The sequence below is a fragment of the Podarcis cretensis genome (genome assembly GCF_951804945.1).
Source record: "Podarcis cretensis genome assembly, chromosome: 1".
Lineage (NCBI taxonomy): Eukaryota > Metazoa > Chordata > Lepidosauria > Squamata > Lacertidae > Podarcis > Podarcis cretensis.
This window is the reverse complement of record NC_137170.1, coordinates 93,232,507-93,259,423: the sequence shown is the minus strand read 5'-3', so window position 1 is coordinate 93,259,423 and position 26,917 is coordinate 93,232,507. Positions and strand designations below refer to the sequence as shown.

General features: G+C 41.7%; 1 protein-coding gene across 7 annotated transcripts in view; it reads left to right on the top strand.

Moving 5' to 3' along the window:
• The window catches only part of CLASP1 (cytoplasmic linker associated protein 1), a 171,212-nt gene that overhangs the window by 90,667 nt on the left and 53,628 nt on the right, over positions 1-26,917 (top strand). For 2 of the 7 annotated variants that reach the window (XM_079968494.1, XM_079968497.1), the window contains exons 15-22: positions 467-526; positions 2,779-2,856; positions 4,087-4,254; positions 5,360-5,409; positions 8,126-8,293; positions 13,225-13,332; positions 15,022-15,048; positions 17,783-17,950. In XM_079968494.1, coding sequence (XP_079824620.1) covers positions 467-526; positions 2,779-2,856; positions 4,087-4,254; positions 5,360-5,409; positions 8,126-8,293; positions 13,225-13,332; positions 15,022-15,048; positions 17,783-17,950 — 827 coding nt within the window. Of the gene's footprint in view, positions 1-466; positions 527-2,778; positions 2,857-4,086; positions 4,255-5,359; positions 5,410-6,934; positions 6,989-8,125; positions 8,294-13,224; positions 13,333-15,021; positions 15,049-17,782; positions 17,951-21,264; positions 21,373-26,467; positions 26,531-26,917 lie in introns of all 7 variants that reach the window. The other 5 variants (XM_079968493.1, XM_079968495.1, XM_079968491.1 and 2 more) reach the window with 4 other exon arrangements.

The window sequence follows — 26,917 nt, the reverse complement described above, 5'->3', positions numbered from 1 at the left end:
CCAGTATTCCCCCCCCCATCCTAAACACCCATTCTGAACAAGATTTCTGCCTGCATTTGAAATGCTAGTTGATCCCAACAAGGGGCATGATCCTCACTTCAGCACTGTATGAAATGTTGCGTGTGGTCTGTGAGCCCAAGACTTTTGTCGAAACATACAAAAATGTGCTTTCAAGGCAAAAGAAGAACCTTCCACATTCTATGACCAGCCGGAGGGACCCACTTAAAAATAAAATCCAACCTCATAGTGATAGGCACACAGAATATTACAGTGACTGCATCACAACTACAGAACTCACATTGCCCAGAAATTTGCAAAAGCCTAAGTATTTTCCAGAAGCATATATTCTTTGGTAGATGTGGCTTTTAGTGACCTTGGGTTAGGCAGTTATGAAGTTTAATGTGGTATGTGTATTTATAAAGATAACCTAATTAATGGTAATTTCCCATATTTGTTCATACCTTAGGCGCTGTTTTGAATTTTTGTATTTACTTTTACAAGAATGGCAAACACACTCCCTAGAAAGGTAAGATGTGTGTATTGTAATAGAGGAAGCATGCTTCCCTCTAACCTCACTTCCCCCCCTTTTTTCTTTGGTAGGGAGGGAATTCTCTGATAGACTTGGCGACATTTGGGAGGAGTAGGCAATCTCTATTGGGCTCCTTACTCCCGCAGATATCATGTGGCAGCAGCTATTCCAGCAGAGGGATTGATGGGAAGCAAGGCCACTCCTTCAGCTCTGTGGGAAGACCAGTTCCATTTAGTGGAACTCTCCCTGAACTGTTCCGTTCCAGCTGGTCCTTAAAAGAACTGCATCACTTTAAGGATTGGTGCCTGAGTTTATTTGCTTTCCCCTTCCCTCTTTATTCCTTTTCCTCTCTGCTTGTATTGCATTTTTTGCATTGTAAATCTGCAGACTAGGTGTGTGTTTATTTATCTTACGTAAGCTGTTCTTGAAGCATTTTTGGCTGAGGAGCACAGTAAAATATTCTAAATTAACAAACAAACAAAAGAGGAGAGAGAAACAAGGGAGCAGAGGAAATCAAATTTAACCAGTGTGTGTTCTAGCACCAGGCCCATAGGATCACTGTTAGGTAAAACTGCTGAGTAGTGTGATATTTAAAGATTTCCAAGCCAGCTTGATTACAAAGAAGATTTTTCTTTGACCACGTTCAGAAGTTGAAAATAGTTCATGAGTATTTTATGCTTAGAAGCAAAAGGTAGAGCACCCAGGGCAGAAAGGAATTTGGTTGCCAGAGAACTGTGTTACTTATGTAATAGCTTATCCTTTTCAAAACATTTGCAGCTAACTTGAGTATTTAGATGAGAGCTGAATTATAAGAATCTGCAGGGGTACAGAGCATAAGGAGATTGTCACAGTAGCTAAAAAGATGTTGCAGTTTTCAGCCAAGTCATTGAGACAGCATCCACACTTCTTAGCCTTAAAATAGTCCCTAAGGAGATGAGACAGCTTGCATATATTGTATTGTGCTGACAGAATATGTATCTGTCTCTGGGAACTTTAGGCGAATCTTAGTCTTCTGCTGCCTAATACCTTGTGGCAGGAGAGCTCCACTTTTCAGGGCAGGAGGGGCAGAATCATAATGCCTTTCTTAGTTCTCCACATGCTGGGTTGAGAGTTAATTTAGCTAAATTTGATATTGCCCATCTGGAATGAAAAGGAGAACACATTGCCTGGGAGATACCACGCTTACAACTGAATATGGTACGTCTCAATTCACCCTTTCTCAGTGAGGAAGGAGAATGAAATAAATGGAAAAGAATAAGTCAATTAGGCCTATATTTCCCACCACTATAGCTATATTCTCCTCACTGCAAAGGATATTTCACTGGCTCCTTGTCGTATCCTACATCACCCAAATCTGTCTCTAGGGATTTTGTGATGGTTTAATCTCAACCAAACTGACCACTTATCTTTTCCTCACAGAAGTTGCACATTAGACTTGACCTCATTCCCATGTAACATTAAGCCAAACTATGACTTAACACAAATGAGCAAATGTTTAGGCTCCTGGAAAGGAGATCACCATCTGTATGTTGCTCCTCCGGTTGTTCTGCCCCTGTGCTTTCACTTAGCTAAGTCATGGTTTGGTTTCACGCACACTGCCCAAATCCAGGCTCGTGATGTAGTTGTCTAAGGCAAACCATGATCCACAGGACAAACCTAAATCACGATCCCATTTTGGATTACGTGCTAAACTGTGGCTTAGCTCAGCACAGAACCAGAACAGATGTAGGAGTGAAGCAACTGTGGGAGCTTGCGCAGTTACTCATGTTGTGTGCAGACGGGACCACCGAATTGTTTTGATAGCTTTGTTCCCTGAATGTTTTGTGCTGTCACATTATCTTAACCAGTTGGTGTCACCAGCATGATACAACATAGTTTATGGTGCCAAAGATGTTCCGCTCCCCCCATCAAGTAAACCCTATTGATTCCCAAATGGCTTCAGCGGCATATGCACATTTTAGCATCTCTATACTTTTATGCTTCTGTGTTTTCCAAGTAACTAAGGATTGACCTCTGAAGAATGTTTCTTGGCATTTTGAATACAAGAGAGGCAAATGCAATAAAGCTGACTGGCACAAATAAGCAACCACATCCTCAAAAAGGATATTGTGTAGAAATCTGGGCTTAGCAAAGCATGCTGTTTTTGTTCTGGCAAGATGGACAAACTTTTTATGGCCCCAAAGTGCAGTGGCGCTGGAGTATTCCCACCCCCCCGCGGCCTGGTAAATGATGTTGTTTTCTAATCTCAGGCACATATCAGTATTGGCTGAAACACTAAAGAAGGGAATCCACGATGCTGACTCTGAAGCACGGATAAAAGCCAGAAAGTAAGTGGGTGTCTTTTCCCCTCCATTGCAGATTCCGTCAAGGAACACTGTTGTGTGCTGTGCAGCTGAATTCAAGGCTATTAAAGTCTGCAGCAGTTTCATGAAATTTGATGTCACTTAGTGAGGGGCAGAATCATGCCTTCAGGAACTCACATGCAAAAGGGAGAGAAAGGGACTACTGTAGGCATACTAGAGGACTGTATTGTTAGTAATAGCTTTGCCTTGTTTTGGTGTAAGTTGTTTGGAAGATTCATCTATTTTCACAAGAGAGTTGTGTCAGTTTCAAAGATCTGTTTGCTCAGTGGTTCTTTAAAGGTCAGACATTTGCATTCTAAACTTGCTGGTGTTTTCAGAATAGCAGTTTGTAATGCCTTTCTCTCTTGCCACCCAATATTTTTGGGGACTTCACTAGAATTCAGTTTTTCCTTATCAGTGCTGGATCCCTCAGCCTTCATGGATTATTGCTTGCCTTAGCTGAAACTGCAAGAAAAGTCCAATTGCAATGGTTAAACCCAGTGTAGTGACAAAGTGGTAGGCTATGTTAGTGTATGTTGTACTCCCCATTGAGATATATTCTTATTTTGCAGTAGGAACTGCAATTATCCCTGAATCTTTATTCTCATTTCCTGCTAATTTCTTTTCCTGCCGGGAACATTAGAACTAGTGTGAAAAGCTAGTGAAAGTTTAAATGTGAACAAGATGCACGATGCTCATAAGTTGTTGCTGTCGTCCTCCCCTAGTTCTGCAGCTGCCAGGTTTTTCATGTTGTCCAAATCTGGGCTCATGGTTTGTTTTGCTGCAAACAAACCACAAGCGGAAGCCAAGGCTTGTTCTTGGCTTACCACTCACAATTTGGTTTTTTGGAGCAAACCGTGAGGCCTGGTTCAGATGTCGCGACAAGCCAGACTCTGCCTCGTTTCCCAACAGCAGCGGGGGAAGACCGGAGGAAGAACTTGTGAGCAGCATGCATCTTGTTCACAATAAAGCACAGTTTGCTTTTAACGGTGGTGTAATGTGTGATGTATGAACCGGACCAATGTGTGGAGGCATAAATAATTTATGTGGAAATAAATGGATGTAAATATGCTGGTTTTGATTTCATAAGTTGATTCCCCACCACCACTGCCATTTTAAATTTTGGCTAGAATTTCAACAGAGCAGCTTCTCTGGGGCTAAAGTTCTGTTGCGCTAATGTCGTGTTCAGTGATTGATTTGAAATTTTATCCTCAGGTGTTACTGGGGCTTCCATAGCCATTTTAGCCGAGAAGCAGAGCATCTGTTCAATTCGTTGGAGTCCTCATACCAGAAAGCCCTGCAGTCTGACTTGAAGAACTCTGACAGCATAGTGTCCTTGCCTCAGTCTGACCGCTCCTCTTCTAGCTCCCAGGAGAGTCTCAAGTAAGCCCTCACAGTGTTAATACTAACAAAATATGACCTTTCCCCATTTTCTTTTTAAACATTCAGTTTCATTTGCTGAATTGGTACTGCTTCTGGATTCTGAGAATTGTTGCTGGCTTCATGTATAGGAACTTGATCTAATTGTTCTGATTTCACATGCAATCCAAAATTTATCTTGTTTATTCATTTTAGAGTTTTCTACCCTGCTTTTTTCTTCATTAAAAAAATAATGAAGCGGCTTGCAGTAAAACATTAAACATTCACATGATGAACACTTTTAGAAGACATCAGAAGGCAGCCCTGTTTAGGGAAGCTTTTAATGTTTGATGCATTACTGTATTTTAATATTTTGTTGGAAGCTGCCCAGAGTGGCTGGGGAAGCCCAGCCAGATGGGCAGGGTATAAATAATAATAATAATAATAATAATAATAATAATAATAATAAACATAAACATTTATTCCAAACAAAACCATAATCCAACAGTGTGCATCTGCCTCTTATCCCAGCAGACAGGAATAAATCCCAGAGTTCATCAGTCTACCCCAACATCTCCCTAAAATGCCATGTTTTAATGAATCATTGAAACGTCGAGTCCATTTTAGCTTCCTTAGGGAGAGCGTTCTGGTGTTTGAATGGCCCTGCCCCCCGAGCTTCATTCTGCAAGGGAAGCTGGAGTGGGGTTGGACCATGTGGGAGGGAACATGTGAGAGAAGGTGGTCCTTGGAAATGCTCCACTCCCAGGTGCGCAGGGCTTTAAAGATGAGGGCCAACACCTGGGATCTGATGAAAACAAAATCCCAAGGTGACACTTTGGCCTGGATCTTCCTATGACCTTTCTCAGCAGTTTCTTGTAGAAGTTAAAAATCATGGGAGATGGAACCTTCTATAAATAGGGAAGGTGGGCGGAACGCTTTTTAACGTTGATGTTCTTCATCTGTTGGAATCTGTGGACAGTGCAAGGATGCATTGTTGTAATCAATTGTAAATGAATGTGGGGAGGGGAGGGAGCTTCCTAAGCCTCCAAAATAACAATTTTTGGAAGTGTTGCCATTGTGGATTCAAAGAAAACGTGTTTCTAAATCCATTCTTTCTCCTCCTTTTTAGTCGTCCGCTGTCTGCCAAAAGAAGTCCAACTGGAAGCACTACATCGCGAGGTGAAAATTGAGGGGACTGGGTCTAAAGTGGGAGTGGGAATGGGGCGGTATGGGAAAGGTGAAGCACCACCTTCCCTGTCAAGTGTCAAGCCAACAAGAAACAATTCTGTTCAGTGACCCTTGTCAGGCACTGCTAGACAGAATAGGTAGTATTAGTTTAATTCAGTATGGGAGCAGCTGCTCAGAAATGTTGCTACCTTTCATGAAGCAGTCTCAAAGTGGGAAAACATTTTTGGATAAATGGCAACAGAACTCTGAGAGCAGATTAGTCTCAAGATTTGTTCTGCAGGAGTAAATTCTCACTTAATAACTTTGAAGCAACACTTGGCAAAATATATGAATTATGTTCATCCGTGAAGGCATTTTGAGCCAGACATTGTTTTGATAAAGATCATTCTTTATTAAGCTCCTTAAAATCAGTTGGGATGTCTTCGTTAGATTGGCCTCAGCGCTACTTATGACAGACAGCAACAAATCACTAATATATGAGAATTTGTGACAGGCATGATACATTTTGCATTAATTTCTAAGTCATCCTTTACGAACCTAGTGCTCTCCATATATTTTGGTTATAACCTCTCTCAGCCTAGCCAATGTGCCCATTAGTCAGGGATGACGAGAGTCATAGACCAAAACATCTGGGGGCCACTAGGTTGGCAAAGGCTGATGTAGACAAATCTTTGGATTTCATATTCCGCAAGTATTAAGGGATGCCAGCAACCAGGCTCCTAGGGACACTGTGAATACAGAGAATAATTCTCCATTGGTTTCTGATGCAAATCACAGTACTTCATGTCTGCCATCCCGTCCACAAAACGGGTTTCTTTTGAGAATGGAAGAGCTTGAAGTCTTCATTCTAACTTTTCCTAGCTTCATAAACAAATGTCTTATTCAGGTGCTCAGAACTGCAGATGAATGAATGAAAAACTTTTAGACAGAATTATTACAATTGTCAGAGTTCTCCATGGTTTCTTAAGTTTATTTTAAATGTGTTGTAGATTTGGACAGTACAGGACGTGCACTACAGTATGCAGAGTAAATATAGTAGCATCATTAGATATAGGAAGCAATTAAGTATATTTATACCACTCGTCATAAGAAAACTGCAATCATTTGCAAGCAAAATATTTTTTTTAAAAAATGCGACAGCTAACACCCACCACATTCTTCTAAAAACGTTTTAATCATGTATTGTCATTGCAACAAAAGCAAATGAGGCCACCTTTTTATTTATGTGCCTGTTTCTGTTTGCCAAGAGAAATTCGGTCGTCTTGTTGTTGCAATTTTAGTAAGATTTTTCAACTACATCCTTAAAAATAGCGTCTGCCAACAAATAGGGAGATGAATCCTCAACTATATCTTCCCCACAAATACTCCCTCAAACTGAATTGAGTATTCCTGTAGTAGCCATCCAGAACGGCAAAGGGTATCTGCAGAAGCCTTATTCTTTTAGTAATAATAAGCTGTAGTAGCAATCTAATAGATAGATAGCATTAACTTACTCCGTCAAATTTTCTTCTCACAGAAGCTACATCAGAGCAGCAGTATGATTTAGTTCAGAATAAAGATTTGAGTGGAGGTAGGAAAACCTATATTTTAAACAGAACAGTCTGGATGGTTCATGTAACTGAGAAACCAAGGTCCACTAATCTAGACCAGCCTTCCCCAACTTGTGGCCCTCTGGATGTTGTTCCACTACAGCCCTCATCACCCCTGATCACTGACTGGGGCTTATGCGGTTTGTAGTCCAAAACAATGGTCACCATTTCAGGGAAGTCTGTATTAGAGCCTTAGATTTTTGATGAGTTTCTGGTTGACGCACATATGGTCTGTGTTAGAAGGACCTCAGTAGCTGAGATTACATACAGAATAGTTAACACAACACCAGCAAAAGAGTACCTGATTGGTCTTTGAAAGGGCCATAATCATGTTGCTGTTTCTCTGACTGAATGTGAGGCAGATCTTTATTTTGCCAACTAGGAAGGGAGAGGAGGAAGCTGGATAAAGAGCACAAATATGTTTTCTTTAATTTGGTATGACACATTAATTTAAAAGATATAAAAAGTTTGATTTTAACACAGTTTATTTGTTAAATTAGATGACTTCTTGTAATAGCAACCACAAAAATTACAGTGTTGTTGTGCCTCTCTCAGTCCGTAGTTTTTTGTTTTTTTTAAGAGGGTGAATTTTGGAAGAGCATGGAACAGATTGCTTGTTTTGTGCTTGTGTGTTGTATTTTATGGCTGGAGTTTATCACTGATTGATTTCTGGCCCACTGGCTTATTGCTGAATTGCTGTATGTTATTGTATGTTTTCATTTCATGTATTCTATTGCTCTGTGTCATCAAGAGAACAACAAAAAACTTTATTTAGCAGAGACAGAACAAAACAATTTTCAGCTGAACTTAAAACCAAGCTGAAAAAGAGAAAGCATGAGGCTTATTTAAAACCACATTAGAATAGTGAAGGCATAGTTTTATTTCGAAGCGAAGGTTCATATAGTACTTTTCCCTTTTATGGAAAAAAAATCCTTAGGATAAAACTTACTGGAGCACTTTTGTGCCTGAAATTATTCTTTGGGCGTAGGGAAAAGTCTTTAGTCTTAGCACCCCCAATTCTCCTGGCAGGAATGAAAAAGACTTGTGCTAAACTGATCTTCCTGAGTATCCTTATCTTTAACGGTGCGCATCTCTCTTCCCACCCCCCTCCTCAAAAGCTTCTACAGTGAGTGCAAAATCTGTGTCTGCATCAGGGTCCCTCCAACGTTCTCGCAGTGACATTGACGTGAATGCAGCAGCCAGTGCCAAATCTAAGGTCACTTCTGGATCAGATGCCCCCTTCAGCTCGGCAGCGGCCTTGCCCCCGGGTTCATACGCATCTCTAGGTAAGCTTATTTGCTTTCCCATAAAGGAGATGAGTGATTTATGTAAGGATTTAGTAGAATAAATGAATGCGTTTCTTAGGGAGTTCCAGCCTTACAGAGAAATAGTTTGGAAAACGGTATATACTGTCCCATGGGGAATAAACTCGTGGATTGTTTACAGTAGCATTAGCTAAATGAAATAGGTTTGGCATCTACGGCGCCTGAGAGGTTTATGGAGTAGCGGCGTTTTATTTGACATGATGGCTGTCACTTTCTTCGGCAAGGCTTCTGTGAATTCTGTGAGCGGCCAGACAACTCAGACTGTGCAGCATGAGGAACAAATGTTATTCTCTGGAAAGAATGCAGTAGCTGCAATCTAGGGAAGGTGTCCCTATTGGGTTGCATTCCACTAAGTCATACTCAGAGTAATCCCATTTTCATCAGAGTATAGGACTAACTTCGAATCCATTGATTTCAGTAGGTGTGCGATGGGTATGATGTTGCAGAATGCAACCTTTTCTAATCTCTAGTATACATTTGTTAGGATTCAGTGCAGATCAGGGGAAATCACCTCCTTTTTTCTTGTAAAGATTAGGTTATTACAGCTTAGTGTGGCGAAAACCTTGTTTAAAGGAGGATCAATATAAGTGAGTATTTGGCAAGTCATGCCAAGATAAAACAGCCACTAAGTTCCACCAGTGTAAAAATTTGGAGCAGCTGCTAAATTTTGCCTAACATTCTGGGGGAGCAAAATTAAAACAAACAAATATGACCTCTGAATGTTAAAGGCTGCAGGGAGCATATTTCCGGCATGAAACAGACTAGTTTTTCTCCAGAGAATACCCTGAATGACTCTATGCTTTGAGTGATCTTAGTATAACTAGGTATTATTATTATTACCTTTGTATCCCACTTTTCCTCCAAGGAGCTCAGGGTAGTTGGTGTACATATATACTCTCACAGCAGCCCTGTGAGATAGGGTAGGCTGAGACTGGTGACTCGCCCAAGGCCACACAGTAAGCTTTGTGTCTGAGTGGGGATTCAAACACTGGTGGTCTCCCGGGTTCCTTGTCCAGCACTCTACCCACTACACCACGCCGGCTTCTATGTGTCCTCCTGTGTTCTTGATTGGTTTGCATGTTGCATTCTTCAAGCGGAAATCTTGTCAGCATGAGTCAATAGTGCCACCACAGAATCTCTGTCAACTTTTGTGGGTATATTTGTTTATTCAGTTACTGCTTTTCTTGCACCTAATCTTACAATAACCCCAATCATTTTTTTTTTTAAATTTATTCAGTTTAAATTGTAGACAACTTTTATTGACCTTAGCAGGCTGTTCCTTTCAATTGGTTTAGTCTGCACTGCACTCAAAGGGGGCAGCGTTCTTCTGATAGTACTTAAATCTGTGACTGCCTAATTTTATTTGGCATCATCCAAGTAGTTACGACACCTAGAGCGCACATCACCTTACCATGGTCTGTTTCTGCAGAAGGGCTCTCTAATGACCAAGTATGCAATGCCTGCATTTCCACAAGCACCTTTTTATTTAAGAAGAACTTGTGGGCCCAGTATTAGAGAAACACAGAAGCAAAGACAAGTGGTTCACAAACAAACTAGTGCTGTATTACTTCCGCTGGTTTAGAGAATTACATTTTGACAGTGTCCCTTCCTCAGCAATAGGCTAATTGTATTTCTTCAGTATTAAAAAAGAGTAGAGCACACACTCTAGTGAAAAGACATCAAGCTTCTCTTTCTTCCCATCTATACTTAGTGCAAGGGCAGGCAGTTTCCTTAAGAGCCATTCACACAACCAGCAGCTTTTGCAAGATCGCTCATATGCACACTTGTGTTAACGAACCATAATGGGTGAGATCCAATGCATGTCTTCCCCCACAGCCCCCCTCCTTCCTCCCTAAATCTGCTACGGAAGGAGGAGAGGAGAAAATAAAACAGAAGTCCTATTGTGCAATCAGGTTTCTGTTGTGCAAACGGGAGCGTTGGGAATAATACTGGATGTCACCAATTAAATGTGCTGAAAGCATTATGGGGTTATTTGTCAGCAGGTGGAGCTATTGTCATAACGATCTCTGCTGTAAGAAGCAGTCTGGTTAAACAAATGACCGAATTTTTGTTTGTTTGTGTGTTCATGGTACTTGTATACTCTGGTAGTATAGGCCTCTCTAACAGGTTTACATGAAGTTTTAAAACAATTTTATCAACCGTGCAACACACTTAAAAGCCAGGTGGCAGAAAAGGAAGCAAACTAAAAGCCTGCTGAAATTAAAAGGGGGGGGGGGAATCGAAAGAAAGACAACCCAAGTGAGGACTAGGAAATGTCAAATATCTGGGGGTGGTAGCAGCCTTGTGCGGTTACCCATGTATGTATTACGATAATTCCGGCTTCAGGTGCCCAGATGTTGCATTTCTGTTTAACTAACATTATTCATTTAATTCAACTGAAACTTATACCTGCCCACTTCTGCTGAATATTACTAACTTTCCCTGTTATCCCTCTCATTTTTTTTTTCTAAATTTGCTTAAAGATGGTACTACCAGTAAACCTGAGGGTAAGCAGTCTCTGTGTAACTGAGGTCTGTCTCTGGCTCTTACACCAGTTCTCTGTTATCACCCAAGTGGTCCCTGATTTTCATCTGTGTTCACTGGTGCCTTTGCATGACCTCTTGCATGGTGTCCTCCTCTTACTCATGCTGCTGCTGCTGAGTACCCTTCACCTTGTCTCTCAGCTCACCCTTGTCATTAGGCATAATACTTAGTGGAACATTTTGTTTCTGAGTAGTTCTGTGAACCTAGCCTAACGTGTTGAACACTTCATGAATATCACCGCACAACTGAGGGTTTACCTGGTTTTTGTAACTGGAAATGTTGGGCTCTTTCGTTTCCGTAGAAAAAGCTTGCTTAAAAAAAGAAAGAAAAGGGCATAAAAAGGTTATTCTGGTTCTTTGCCCAGTGGCCTTCCTAGACCTCTGCTTTATTTATTAATTGTGTAGAACTAGTAACATTTTAATGGCTAATAGTTTGTTTCATTGTACAGTTCCTAGCAACCTTGAAATTTATTAGCTATGACTGCTTTACCTGTTACTTGATTTTCTTAATGCTTTTACATATTTTAGATGTTTTTTAATTGTTTCTAAATTTCTTAAGTATGTTTTTGTTTTATTTTTAACAGTACAAATATTATGGGATTGTTTTAAATAGTGCTGCTTTCTGTTTACCTTTTCATGGTGTTGGAAATAGTTTCATTATTGCAAAAGGTGTGCTTTCTGAAATAGCACTGGAATAGAAAGGTAAAAGAAACAGAATGTTTGTAGTAGAGAGAAAGGGGATCCCCTTGGGAAATATAGCTTTTTATTCTTTAAAAAAAAATCTATCATATTTCTAATGGCAACTGCAGAAATAGCTGACTTTGCTGAATAGCCAAAACCAGACTGAGCATTTGCACTGAATTTGGTTATTTTTAGACTAACCTGTAGCTTAAAGAGAAGATAGTAGATGCAATTACCTTGTGAGGTAGGACAGGCTAAGACTTTTAGAAGATGTTTGAGGGCAGCCATGTATTGGGAAGTTTTTTATATTTGATATTTTACTACGTTTTTACATATGCTGTAAGCTGCCCTGAGCAGCTGGGGAAACCCAGCCAGATGGAGGTGGGGTATAAATAATAAAATTATTATTATTATTAGGAGCAGTAATCATGGAGTAGCCAACCTGGTGCCCTCCAGACGTTGGACTACAATTCCTGTTATTCCTGGCAATTGGCTCTAGTGGCTAAGGGGGAGTAGGAGTCCAACAAAATCAAATGGTCCAGTGGTGCTGGTGGGTTGGGCTCTGATGGGATGCAGCCTATGAAGGAATGGTACGTCTGTTGGTGTCATCTTCTGTTAATTCACACTTTCAGGGCAGCTGAAGCAGTTATGCTAATAATAGTTGAAGCAGCTTTTTCTTGCTAGTGAAGGGGAGGGGGAATAATGATAAAGTTGTAAAGTTTAGTATGGTACATTGCTGTTGCTTTCCTTGTATTATCATAGGAACTTTGGAAGCTTCCTTAATACTGAGCCCAGACCGTTGGTTCACCTAACTTAGTATTGTCTGCAGCTTTCCCTGGCTTCAGACATGGGGCGTTCCTATAGATGTTGGGGACTGGGAGCTTCTTTGTGAAAAGTAGATGCTCTACCACTGAGGTAGATCCCTCCAGGATTTGTCAGAAAAATTTGGATCATCGTGCTTTGTGCTTACTGATTCTACTGGCCATAACTGGGCTGCAAGGATGTTTGCTAGAACATTCTTGAGAAGTTGTTCTGCTAGAACATTCTGGAGACATACAGGGACTTCTTCATCCTATCTGTAAAGCAGGAATAATATTGCCTACTCTTATTCAATAATAATTTTGAAGATCAGCCATTAACACCCAGAACCTCTTTATCTCCAGTTCTCTCCCCTAATTTAGGAATGTACTGTGTTGTTTTCCTTTTTCTTGTGACATTTTGACGCAAATTGTTTTGGGAGTTCTGTATGTACCCTGTTAAATGCAAAGGGTTGTATCCAACATTATATGTGTTGTGCAAGTGAACAGGCTTCCACTTGCACAACAGAACTTTACTATCCTCTCCTCCCCACTGGAGTCCTCTATGCGCCATCAAAATCTTCTCCAGAGGATTGTAAAAGCCTCTAGGGCAGATTTTGGGGGCTGTAGGAAGAGGAGAGAGGTGAAGTCCCATTGGGTTGCACTTAAATATTCATTCCTGGTTTTGATATTGTGGTTTTAACCATATTTAACCACTAGTAAAATGGGATGCATTTTCATTTTCGTACAAGTATTATGATTATTATAGATTTGTTCATCCCAATTTGAATGTGTTGGTGAGAGGATAAGATATTTAAAGCACAATCACTTGGATTAATTAACTGCTGCTTCTTTCCCCCCTTTTCCCTAGGTCGGATCCGCACAAGGAGGCAAAGCTCTGGAAGTACCACCAGTATCACCTCATCACCTGCTGACACGCGAGGCCGCAGCCGGGCTAAAGTAGTTTCACAGTCCCAGCGTAAGAAGCCATTTAGCTTTGTCTTGTTGAGGAGGCTTTATAATTTTCCAGCTCATTTTCATTGCCTGTCCTCGTAGAAAGCACATACTCCATTCACTCCAATCAGTTTCATTCCGTATATATCATTTGTGTGGAACAGCCTTATCCAAGGCTAGGACTCCAGTTCATTATTAAATGGTACACTGATATAGAAATATCAGGATATTTGAGGGCTCTAGGTAATGGTTACCATCCCTGTGTACATTCCCATCCTCTTTTATTATGATCATGTATGTTTATCTCCTAATATGCTGCTTGAATTGTTCACTTGTGTTTCACAAATTCATGAACTCCTTTGTGCTAAGCATGGAAGAATACTCCTTCATTAGAAGCTGCTTCTAATCTGTGATGTCTGCCTGTCTTACTTGTAAAGGGCTTTCCTACTCTTTTTACCCCAGAGGAGGTCCACTAAATCAGGCCCTATCCATTTCTCTGGGATGTCTTGTGCAATTCATCCTGTAATTCATCCAGCATCATGGGAGCATGTCTTTCAGAGAGTAGGAAGGTGGGACTTTGGCTGGATTGGTTGAGTGCTGACACTGTGCAGAAAGGTCTGCATCTGTGATGACTGCTGAAGAAAATAAAATGGATTCCTGTATGTCATAAATAATAGCTGGCTCTCTGATCCTTTGTTACTGTACTGTATGATCTGTGATTACTGATCAGTTAAGGGGAAGAGCATATGATACTTGCTAATTTGCATCTTGGTAGTCACTCCGATTCCTGATCACCTGGGGCATCTCTCAATTAAGCTGATATGCTGGGTGTGTGAAAATAATTCTAAAGAAGGGATAATGTAGAATGTGTAAAATAATGATTAGGTGCTTAATGTAGTGTATTTGCATAAAGAGAAAAATGATATTACCAATAGCATATTCACAAGTTTTTTATGTTGCATGGTATGAGCATTACCACTGACCCTGACAGAATGCCAGTTTTCCTGATGTTGTGTTTTTTACATTGATTGTTAGAGCCCTAATCTTTGAATCTTGCAGTTCTTACATTGGGTGCTTGGCAGGCCAGTCTTACTATCCTGCTTGTGAAAGTTGCAGTCCCATTATAAGGGATTGCTAGTGAGCAAGATAGCTATTAGGGCTGCTCTTGGTTTCTTGATCATTTTTGTTTTCTTACTGGTATCTTTCTTTGTGTTCTAAATCCTTAACAAAATCAATACATTATTAAGAGGACACAGCTTTTTTTTTGGGGGGGGGTGCTGAAGAAGCTGGCTTTGGGATGATTGATGTGCATGTTGGATCATTACTCATGGACCCACTAGTTATCCCAGTGCAGACATGCTAGTAATTTGTCTGTGACCAGCAACAGCTTTGCATGTCCTGCTACACTGCATCTAATTGCTGTGCAAGGCCAGCTCATGATACCACTGATGAAGGCTCTGCGCTGGCACTACATTTCTTTTTTGCTTGACCCCCAAGTGGTCATTTGCCAGCTCATAAGTTCAGGTAATAGGTGTCTCTGTGGCCATGCTGGCAAGAAAGGCCCTGCTGTGTAATATACTGCATGGTACAAGCAGTGATGTGTCTGTCAAAAAGCAACTGATGTGTGCAACTAGCAATGCTTCTTGAACTTTGTATTGTCTCGCTTTCTCTAATTCACTCTCTGCCTGTCCTTTGGTCTGCTCTCATAATCCAGGATCCAGATCAGCTAACCCTGCTGGTGGTAAGGAACCCCTTCTTTGTTTTTTCACTCCTGTTTCCATGTCTGTGCTGTCTTTCACACTACTGTTTTTAACTATTTTAATATTCAGGATACTTGCCCCTCTTTAATCCCCCCAGTACCCATAAAATGAGAATTTAGACTTGGACTGCTTTTGGTATACACATTAGGTACTTAGAATACCTTTGAATATATAAAGACATGTCATATTTCAGCTGCTATGATTATTAAAAACTAGGTGTTCTTTTTTTATCCATCAGCATAATTTAGGCTGTAATCCTAACCCCACTACCTGGGAGTAAACCCTGCTTAATTCAGTAGGACTTTCTTCTGACACAGCTCTGATTGGGCAGCTTAGTCTTGCTGATGCGTGTGAGATTAAGTTCAGTGTAAATTGGAAGGAAGATTTGGCATTTTTGGCTTGTACAGTACAGTAGACTATAGAGTGAAGATAAGGTGCAGAGACCCGTATAATCAAGAGCCCAAGTCTTCTGAATGTACCTACAAATCAGGAATGTTGTTTTCTATATGGTCTCCAGGCAGTTTGGCATGAATTACCGTATTTTTCGCACCATAGGGTGCACCGGACGATAGGGCGCACCTAGTTTTGGGAGGCGGAAAACAAGAAAAAATTATTCTGAACCCCAGAAGCCAGAACAGCAAGAGGGATCTGGCTTCTGGGATATCGTGTGGCTGTTCTGGCTTCTGGGGTAACTGCGCCAAGCCTCTTCAGGGCAGCGGGATGAAGGCTCCCCCTGCCCAAAGAGGCTGCGCAGGGCTAAAGCAGAAGCCAGGACAGACGCGTCGCTGAAGGAGCACTGCGCCTTCTCTCTCTCTGCCCAGCGCCCCTCCTTCACAGGAGAGGTGCTGCGCAGAGAGGGAGAAGGGGCATCGCCCTTCAGCGAACCTGGAGAAGGAACAGAAGGAGACCCTTCTGCCGCCCCAAGCCTCGCGCGCCCGGCGGGACCTCCCGCCGGGCGCGCAAGGCTTGCAGACACTCGCCCAAGTACGGGGAGCCCTCCGGAGGGTTCCGCGTGCTTCGGGCGGCAGGCTGCCACCCCAAGCCTCGCGCGCCCGGCGGGAGCTCCTGCCGGGTGCGCGAGGCTTGCAGACACTCGCCCGAAGTACGGGGAGCCCTCCAGAGGGCTCCCTGTGCTTTGGGCAACAGGCTGCCGCCCCAAGCCTCGCGCACCCGGCGGGAGCTCCTGCCGGGCGCGCAAGGCTTGCAGACACTCGCCCGAAGCACAGGGAGCCCTCCGGAGGGCTCCGCGTGCTTCGGGCGGCAGGCTGCCACCCCAAGCCTCGCGCGCCCGGCGGGAGCTCCTGCCAGGTGCGCGAGGCTTGCAGACACTCGCCCGAAGCACGGGGAGCCCTCCAGAGGGCTCCCTGTGCTTTGGGCAACAGGCTGCCGCCCCAAGCCTCGTGCCCTCGGCGGGACCTCCCGCCGGGCGCGCAAGGCTTGTGGACACTCGCTGGGGCTGCAGGCTGCTGCCCGCAAGCCTCGTGAGCTCGCGGGAACTCCCGCCGGACTTGCAAGGCTTGCGGATAGCTTCCTGAAGCCTGGAGAGCGAGAGGGGTCGGTGCGCACCGATGCCTCTCGCTCTCCAGGCTTCAGCGAAAGCCTGCATTCGCACCATAGGACGCACACACATTTCCCCTTCATTTTTGGAGGGGAAAAAGTGCGTCCTATGGAGCGAAAAATACGGTAGCAGAACAATCTTATGCATGTTTACTCAGAAGTAGGCTCCACTATGTTCAATGGGGCTTGCTCCCTTTTAAGTGTGCTTTTGGGTTTCTGCTAAAAAGACCTCTTCAAATGTTCAAATGGAAAACAGAATGCTTTGTGAACAACCATGAATGACTCTTTGCTGGATAGAGGAGGTTTAGAAGTTCTTAAAATAATAAAAATGAAATGTTTGCTGCTTGTTCAGACAACAGAAGCAGCAGCACTGGTTTAAATTGTAGTTCCTAGGTTGGGAAAAACATTCTTAATTGTAGGTTCAATTAAACAAGTATGCAAGATGCCTCAAGATGTATAGAACCTACTTACTAGTAGCACGGCATTTAAAGATAAATTCACGATCAAAGGATCTTGCATCTAGTATGGTGAGTTCAGTTGGATTTTTATTTTTTTAACAGGAGCTCACTTCCCAGCATTGCAAAGTGCTTTTGAAACTGATGGGACTTTTAAAAGTAGGTTGTGTGGTAACACAAGGCAGTCTGAAAGAGTTTTTAGAAGTTTGTTTTTTTAAAAAAAAAAATTCCACTGGGCTGCTACAAGTCCCTTGTGTGAGCTGAGCAGTTCTTTGGATCCCTTTCTGCCTTCATAAAACCATATTTCCTGGTTGGACATCAAGGGAAATTGTGGTTTAAGAAATCAGGAGGTATCCTCTAGTCTGCAGCCTGAGTGTATGAGAGTAGAAAAGAATGGGGGAGGTGGAAACAGGGGGCCCTTGAGCTTTCTTTCATGCACAAACTGTGGTTTGTAGGAGTGCCTCATTATGTGTGAACTGGGTATTTGTTTAAGGAAGGTACTTCCTCTCAATCCATCATAATTTTTGAAATGCGTAATTCAGAAGTGATCAGACATGTTTATTAACAAATGGGCGGCTTCTGGGTTTACTTTGCTGCTTTAATTTTGTTTTTGATATATTTTTAAATTAAATGGAACCGGGCAGATTTAGTCATTTTGAGATAAGCTGAATATTTTTGTTTTATATCTGTGGTTCCTGTCTAGCTGGCAGTAGATCCAGTTCCCCTGGCAAGCTCTTGGGAAGCGCATACGGTGGACTGAGCAGTGGAACAACCAGAGGACACCCAACACCATCCCCTGCTGAAAAACGCAGCAAGGTCCCTCGAAGCCAGGGCTGCAGCCGAGAGACCAGTCCAAACAGGATAGGTCTAGGTAAGATTTGTATTGGATTCGGTGCAGAACAAAGAGACTGAAGAAGCACGGCATGGTACTTGTTATTACCACAATAACATGGTGGCTATGATGGCCTTATTTAAATGCGCACCCTAAGAACTTTATTAGCGATTTGCATTCTTTCAGAGTCATGCTAACATGTCCACAAAGTTCTGTGACTCCAGAATGAGGAAAGAGGAATCTGTTGAGAGAGCACTTTGAAATGGCAAGGCCATCTTTTCCACTGAATCAGTAAAACTTCCACCTAATTCCACACTAGTAGAACTTTAGGTGAAGCCACCTTAGGTGGAGGTTGCCCAGGTTTAATCACAACATTAATCAGAAAATAATACTTGTTTTTTTAAAAAAAACAACAACAACCAGTGGTTTACCTTCTGTTGCCACTCTCATGATTTAATTCCATCCTATCATTTCAAATGTACTGTCAAGAGCATTAAGACAGAATTTAGCTACTTCATAGTTCATGTTGATGTTGGTGAATGCTAACATTTTATTTCTCTACCTTCCCTTAGGAAAAAAATATGTATAAATATATATCATGTTGTTGCCTCTGCTTGAAAATCGAACCTATTAGTGCACTGTTTACCATTCAAGTAACTTTTCAACTTATTCTCTAGCTTCCCCTCCCCACAAATGAACATATGTAGGACCATTGTGCACGTTCCATGGCTCAGTAAAAGCAGGTGTCCAGTTATCAGAGACATCTGATGTTCAAGCCAGGCTACCTGCTTTCAATGTAAAAAAAATGGTAGCCTTGGCAGGTTTTATTTTGAAGGTAGGAGTTCTGGTTTACATTACAATTCATCAGCATAGAATCCAGTCCTGCTGGCCAGAACTGCAATTGAGACCTCCAGATAAACTAGCAGAGTAGAACTGGAAACAGCGACTTTAAAGTCAATATCAGAATTCCAGGAGTAAACAGGCAAGAGTGGAATTGGGAAAGCAGGTGGGACTGGAGGGGGAGACACATACATGGTCAGAGCTCAAGATACAGGATAGAATGACAGCACAGAAGGCATATAAGATTGAGCAGAAATTTCAACCAGATTTATGAGATGGCAAGTGGGGTGAGTGAGAGAGGGAATCAAAGCCTTAGTAGTAATGTGGGATGTGAGGTTACCTCTCTAGAAGAGATCTGGGGACAGGCTTTCTGGTTGTATGCACAGAGAAGGAAGTCAAAACGCAGACAAGGGAAACAAGATAATTCGCTATTCTTAAGAAAATGGCAGAGGACATCAATACCAAGCTGATAACCAGGGCAGTCATCACAATGAGAAAACTGTAATTTTGTTGAGAGTCAGTTGATCCAGGAAAACATTTTATGCAAGCAAACTAGATTCCTATGAACCCAAATTAAGACATCTGTTCAGAGCAGGTCTGAGTCCTCTTTGGATACAGTGTCACTTTTGTTGTGGTGGGGAAAAATTACATGCAATTGTTATTTTTGCTTATATATTACATTTTCATTTAAATACATGAAAAAAATAGATTTATCTATAGGCTAGCAATGAAGCAGAACTTAAAAAATGTAAACTTAAAATTTGGTCAGGTAGTGGCCTTATTTAAACGTCATCTGTGAAGAATTCAGTATATAGGCAGTTTGGATGATACCAGAAAGGTGAAAATTTCATTCCTGTGAATACTCTCTAATAAGCCACGTCCTCTCTAAAGCCATATGGATATTTACAGTGGCATTTAATCAGGTCACCCAGCATAGTGCAATCTATATAGAGTGCACCTCCCTGTGCATTTTTCTCCAGCTGTTCATTTTTGTCATGAATAGTTCACACTTTTTGGAACGCTTTCTGCTACTCAGGCACTCTTTGTTATCTACTTATGAACAGAATGGATTTTTTTATAGATTTGCAGGTTTGTTTCTGCTTTCTCTTGCTGCATCATGAGAATCACGTGTTACAAGCAGATCCCTATCCCTGATCACGGGCGCATCTAGGATGAAACTAACAAAGCTTAAGCTTCAGGGCTCCTAATCCCAGAGGGACACCAGAAGCAGCTATAGTCCACATTGCTTTAAAAAAGTTAATCATGCATGTATATAACATTTCCCTCCCATAACTCAAAAACTATAAGGCGTAGGAATTTTTTTGTTCACATCAGTGATTTTGACATGTGAGATATTTTGGCACATAAATTTTAATCAAAATCTGAGGCATAGAAGTTATTTTTTTAAAAAAAAAAATGTGGTGATCTGTCATGGAACAATCCCTAAGTTGAAGAAGATCATAGTGGTTACCTAGACCTCAATGCTGGTTCCAAACGGCCCCGCATAACAGTTCAAACCTCAGGGCAGCAAAAATGTAGGTCTGCCACTGTCCCTGTTTGGAATCTGGTTCAGTCAGACCGCACTTCAGTTCACAATTTTATGATTCAGCCTAAGTATTCAGATCATTGTTTCACTGAGCCGGTGGACTGATCCAGAGTTTGCAATAACAGGATGGGTTTGTGGAAGCAAATGATGCACCAGTTGTTTGGTTTTCATCTTCATTCCATATTCTTTATTCTCAAACTGAAGGGCTCTGTAGTGTCATACATGACACCTTTCAGTCTTGGTGGTCTCCAGGTGCTTATTTGTATTCTTCTCCAACAAATAACTGGATTTTGGTTGTGCTGTTGAATAGAAACCCAAAGGAATAGATTCCACTTCATGTTTGAGTAGGCATGCCGGATTTTGATGAGAAAAGAAGGGCAGAGAGGAGAGAGAATCCTGCAAGGGTGCCTGCAGCAATGCTAACCGATCAGGGACATCGTCATAATAGCATATTTTGAGAAGGTTCTAGATAAGTGAATGTCCTGCTTACCTTCCTTTGACATTATTTGTCTATTACTATGACAGGTCTTTGTAAAAGACCTTTTTTTTCTTTTTGTAAAAGTGGCCTTTCTTTAGTGGTTCATGGCTAAATCCTTGTTGATCTGGTTATCCCTCTAAAAGCATATCTCTTTCCCACAATGTTTCTTTCAGCCTCAGCAGTTTGGCATGGTCTCTGTATGTGCAAAAGTCTAACCCTCTCAAGATCTTCTGTCCCTTTACCACTTACACCAACCGGGATTGCCTGCCAGGCAGGCCTCTCAGGTGTGCTGATTTGCAACACAATAAAGCGCCACTTGGCATGCATTGCGGTTGGGTCTGTGGCCAGTCAGAGTTGGCTGCTGCTGCCCATGATTTTCCTTTTTTACTAATGTCAATACTGACCATAAATGTGACTTTCCTGTCTGAGCTTTGTGTCCTCATTAAACTTGTGTTCACCTTCTCTGAAACCCTCCCTGCTGCATGCTAGCACGGAGCAGCCGTATCCCCCGACCCAGCGTGAGTCAGGGGTGCAGCCGCGATACCAGCCGTGAGAGCAGCCGAGATACAAGCCCTGCTCGGGGCTTCCCTCCACTTGGTGAGTACCTGCAGGCGCTGGAGCTTCTAAGGGCCCTTCCTTCTCCTCCCCCTTTTTTGTGGCTTAGTCAAGACATCACTAGGTGGAATGAGCTTGTTTTACTCTCTCTTTTTTTAATTGCAAAACAAAAAACGAAAAAAACCTTCCCTACACTCCCTGTTTCCGACCCTCACTTTTTTCTCTTCCCTTCTGCATGCTTAAATCCTGCTTTCCTTTAGTAGGAAGATCCTCCCGTCTAAAAATAATAATCATTTTATTATAGTTTCCAAGTTCTTTTAACAGCATTTGAGCAACAATGGTTTTGACAAATCCAGCACTTCTGAAAGCAGCCAGCCTTCATCACTTCAGGGGAGAGTGATGCTGTCTCAAAGCATGAGCTGGTGGCATTTAGATCCAATGTAATATTGACTTTCACGGGGTGGGGGGACTTAGAAAGTGTGTTCACATTTTCTTTCCCCCTCTTCCAATATGCACTCCATCCTGTGGCTTGCATGCATGCAATAACAAGATTGCTGTCGCACGGTAACTCCATCCCCAGCTGTAATTGCGATTAAAATGCCCTGTATTTATAGGGCATAATGGATTCATCACAATTTCACAGAAGTTCCACGGTTTTGCTTTTAAAATTATGGTCCAACAACCCTAGTCCAAAGAAAAACCTGTGCTTCCAAATTAGTAGTGCAATGTCTTGGTTCTTCGTAATGAATGCTTTTTATTGTATTATTGGTTAATTAGTTGTGCGAGATATTCTGAAGGAAACTGAGCATCCTGAAGCCTTGAAAGGCATCAGTTAATTTTGTAGAAGTATTCAGTCTGAATATAAAATACCATTCCAGTATATTCTACAATGTATGGTACTTGTGACTTGCTTAAAGCAGACAGGTAGTTTGTGATCATGTACCAAGAACTGGGTGGTGTTCAGCTAAGTTTTATTCAGAGTAGACCAGTGTGTTGTAGAGCAGGCATACACAACCTTCAGTCCTCCAGATGTTTTGGACTACAATTCCCATCATCCCTGACCACTGGTCCTGTTAGCTATGGATCATGGGAGTTGTAGGCCAAAACTTCTGGAGGGCAGAAGGTTGCCTATGCCTGTCATAGAGGTTGGAGTGCTGGACTAGGAACTTGGGAGACCAGGGTTCAAATCTCCACTCGGCCTCCATGAAGCTCACTGGGTGACCTTGAGCCAGTCATTGCCTCTCAGCCTGATCTACCTTTCAGGGTTGTTGTGGGGATTAAATGAGGAGAGGGAGAACCATGTACAGGCCACTTTGAGCTCCATGGAGAAAAAGGGTGGGATAGAAATGAACATGACTAAGTTAGGGCCATTGGTTTCAATGGGTCTACTCTGAGTAAGACATAATTGAGTACCACTCTCTGTGTTTCGCATTTTAGCACTATATACCCAACGCTCATTGAGATTTCATAGTGGAGGAAAGCAAACGTTATGGAATGTAACCCTGCTGTGTGTGACACCTGTAGAGGCTGGTTTCTAACATTGCTGATGGGAAAAGGAGTCTTTAAATCATGAGCTTTCAGATCCACATCCAGAGCACAACTATAGGCCTCAGACATTGGTGACGATATCTTTTAGAGGTGTCCAAATGTGAGCAGTTTAGAACGATTCAGTCTGCCATCTTGATTCAAAATGGCATCCAATTGAATTCAAATTTAGTGGAAGGGAAAATCTTCTCCTCAATCTCATCAGCCATCATGCAAAAATTGGTTACTGTCCTGCTTCAGATCTAGTAGTCCTAAAAAAAGAAAGGTCTGGTCACAAAGCAGAACGTAAGGATAACACAAGAAGCAAGGTCCAGAAGCAGTCCAAGGACAAAACACAGGAAGTCCAGTCAAGGCATGTCAAGGATGTTGTTCCAGCGCTTCCTTCTAGAAACTAGAAGCTTTAATGCATGAACCTTCATAGCCTTCAGGCACTCCAGCTCACTAGGTCTACACTTATAGGCTCCAGAGCTCCCCTGGACTCAGTAGCAGCTCAGCTTCTGTTCAGGGGCCCTCTGTGTCTTGTGAAGGGTGTTGGGATGCCTTGAACTCTGAAGGCCCCAGATCCAGCCTGCTCCTCTGTAGTATTTGCTTTGGAAGGACCAGGTCCTCCTCTGAAGAGAATTCTTGCAGAAGGAGCCTGGCAGTTTTTATATCTTCATATGTGTCCAAATCAGTTTTGTTTTGAAAGGTTCAGGCAATCCATGTTGATTCAAAATGGCATCTGGTGGTTTCCAAACATAGACCAAAACCTGCTTCAGGAACCATCATGCCAATTAAAAGGTCTGAAGGCTTAGAGAACTAATGGATGGACAGACGTCACACAGCTTTCAAAAATATATAGTAGATAGAATGACAATATAACAAAAAAAAAAAATTTCTTCTACTTGATAAGTGACTATTGCTGCCATATGTGAATCAGAAAAACTTTCTACTCACTGTTGATAATTAAAATTTCTCTAGTTCAGTGATCTATTACAGCTAAAACAAGGTTAGGGATTTGTGTGTTCAGGAACCATCCTCTCTTCTTTAACTAAGATTTATTAATATTAATCTGAATTCTGGAATGTTTCAGATAACTTTCTAAAGGATGATTAAGGAATGGCTTTAAAAAGGTCTGAGCAAAAACACAAACCCCGGTCTTCTTAGCCTCGTATTGCCAATGTTTGAGAGTGTTTACCCATTGGGCTAGGAGAAGGGGGGCATTTGTTGCTGCATAGCCTGGCAATGATCAATGCAACATGTGGAGCGCGGCATGGAAATACAGGGGAATCTCTATGCATTGCTTAAGCATTTGGAAGACTCTTCTCTTTCCACTGTTGTTCTGTGACTCAGTTCTTGGGCTGCAAAGTTTGCAAACAGGCACAGAAAATATGAATTTAAAGGAGCAGTTGGGTTCTCTCTCTGTGTGTGTATGATATTGGAACCAAATATTTATGTTGTTTTCTCCAGTCATATACTATAACTAAAAACTAAAACCCAAAGAGGTCTTAGTGACGCATGTGCATGTATCAAATGTACCATTTTAGAAACTTTTCAACTGTTAATGCAAAGCTGTATGCTTTTCTTACTGTCCAAGTATACAACCGGTTGTACACATTCCTAGCTTTTAACATATGCAAATTTATATTTTTTCTTCTAGTAAGGCAAGATAAGAAAAATACTTCTGTTAGTGATAATCTAAATCGAAATTCAGTTTTAAGAGTTTAATAGCATTTTATATAAAATGCAACTATAGACTTTGAAATAGATTTGCTAAATAATGTTAGTACTGCCCTGGCTCATCTCCCGGTTTGCACATCACATTATATTAATAGTTTATTTGGGCAACACAGGAAGCCAGACTCTGACTTGTTCCGTATGCAGCATGGCGGCAGCAGAAGGCGGGGAAGAGAACTATGGGAACTTTTTAGCAACAATTTTTCATTTTTCACGTCACTTTTAATTTGTATACCACTCATCTATATTACTATTGACAACTATACACAAGGAAGTTTAACAAGCTGAAGAACAACAAAATATACAAGATCACAGATCTTATAACAATCTATTCCAATAAAATAAGTCATAATAATTTTTTTATAACTGCTAGTTCACACAAAGCCACAGTTTGTTTTATACTACGTATAATATAATGTGACATGCAAAATGGGCCCACATATAGCTATCTGAAACATCCAAGATGGGATCAAATGGAGAGTATATGAAATGAAGAAAAAAAATTAGCAGGGTTTATCTTTGCCATCTTACATCAACCACCAAATTCTCGGCTCTATTCTTGCTTAGACTCTTTTAGTTGTTAAAGTGAAGGGTGCTCTTTCAGATCCAAAACTGAGTTCAGAACTAGTGAAAGCATGAGCATGCATGCAGTACAACTGCAGATTGAGCAGCTGAATAAATAAGCGGTGAAAGTATTTAAATGACACTTTCCCCAGCCAAATCTGCTTCTTTCCACGGTATAATGTGTGACCTCTTTGATTTTTGTATTAATCAATACATCATTATGATACAAACGCTTCGTTGTCTTAGATCCAAAGGTAAGTATACTGTGACTAGACTGCTTAACTCTATTGGCACTTGTGAATGATTTAAATGACTATTTGTCAGTGCTGGTGCCTTTTACTTTTTGGGTGCTTGGATGTTTTCCAGCTACAAAACTGACCTCAGGACTCTATATTTAGTGTAAAGCCTGTAACTAACATTAATGATTCAAATCTCCTCTCAAATCCAGATTTGTTCTTTTCCGTACTGTAGCTGCATGTTGTCCAGACCATATGGTACCCTAATTAGACTCTCGACAGAGCACTTGCTTTAAATTCAGAAGTTCCCACGTTCAGTGCTAATGGATTCTGGGTAAAATTTGTATACCGCAGAACTGGGGAAATCGCTCTGCCTTGGGAATGGGAGAGATGCTACCCGTAAGAGGGAGCCCGAATATGTCTATGGTAGCATCATATGTTCAGTTTTAATAGGTTACCTGCTTTGTGGTACTGGGGATATAATTTCTGCAGCAAATATATGTCATGAAAGTTATTTCCTTATGTTGTCTTTCCGCTCCTCTCCGGCGCTGTCGGTTTGTCCCTGAACTACAAATTGTCTTTTTATTGACCATGGGTTCGCATCTATGAATGAAACTACTGAGGTTTAACACTTGCAAGCACAGTTTCTAAGGATTCATTGCGATTCCGCCATAGGATTTAGACGGACCACACCTAAATCCTATTGCTTCCAAGTTGATCATTTCATGTTTTCATCAGTGATTCTCCTGAACCCGGCAGGTGATTCATGTTTCTCAGTCTCTGCTGGACTGCACGTAACTCAGAAGTCTCAAAAGGGGTCCCTTCTGTTTTTCATGCATCATGCCCCATAGCTGGAGGGGGAGGGTCGGGGTGAGCAAGGGAGCTTTGGGTGTTGGTCCTGCTTGTGGGGCTGGCACTTGATTTATATGTCCATTCATATGCGATGCCATTTCCTTTTCACTATGTAACGCCAGTGTTGGTATTAATCATGTGCATCCTCTTTGGACTGTGGCACTTTTCTGTCTTGAGTACATGTGTGTTAATCCTGTGGGTGTTGCCATTCCTTCTACTTGCAGCCTCTCGACGTCATTCCAGGTCCACTAGCGCTCTCTCCACTGCTGATTCTGTTGGGCAGTCAGGTGAACAAGTGCTAACTGCATGAGTCTGCTTCTTAATAGTGTCTCTTTTTTATTGCCATTTTAACATTTGCAGTCACAAACGTCGCTCTTCATTTAGCATGTGCTTCTTCTTCTTTTTTTACCACCACCACCGCCGCCATAGGCTTTCTTTTTTTTCCTTTTAAACATGCTTTTGTCACTTTTAAGTTTTGAATGCGTTTTTTTTTTAAAAGGTGGCTTGGTTTTTTTGGTTTTGCATACTGTTATTCCTGTAAAGGAAACAATGTTAAAATGGCGATTCAGGGCTTTGTTGATGTATCTTCTATGCATTTGTTCAGACAGATTGCATAGTATTTTGGGGCATGCTTCACAGCAGCCACAGGAAGCGCATAACATCACTTGGAGCTA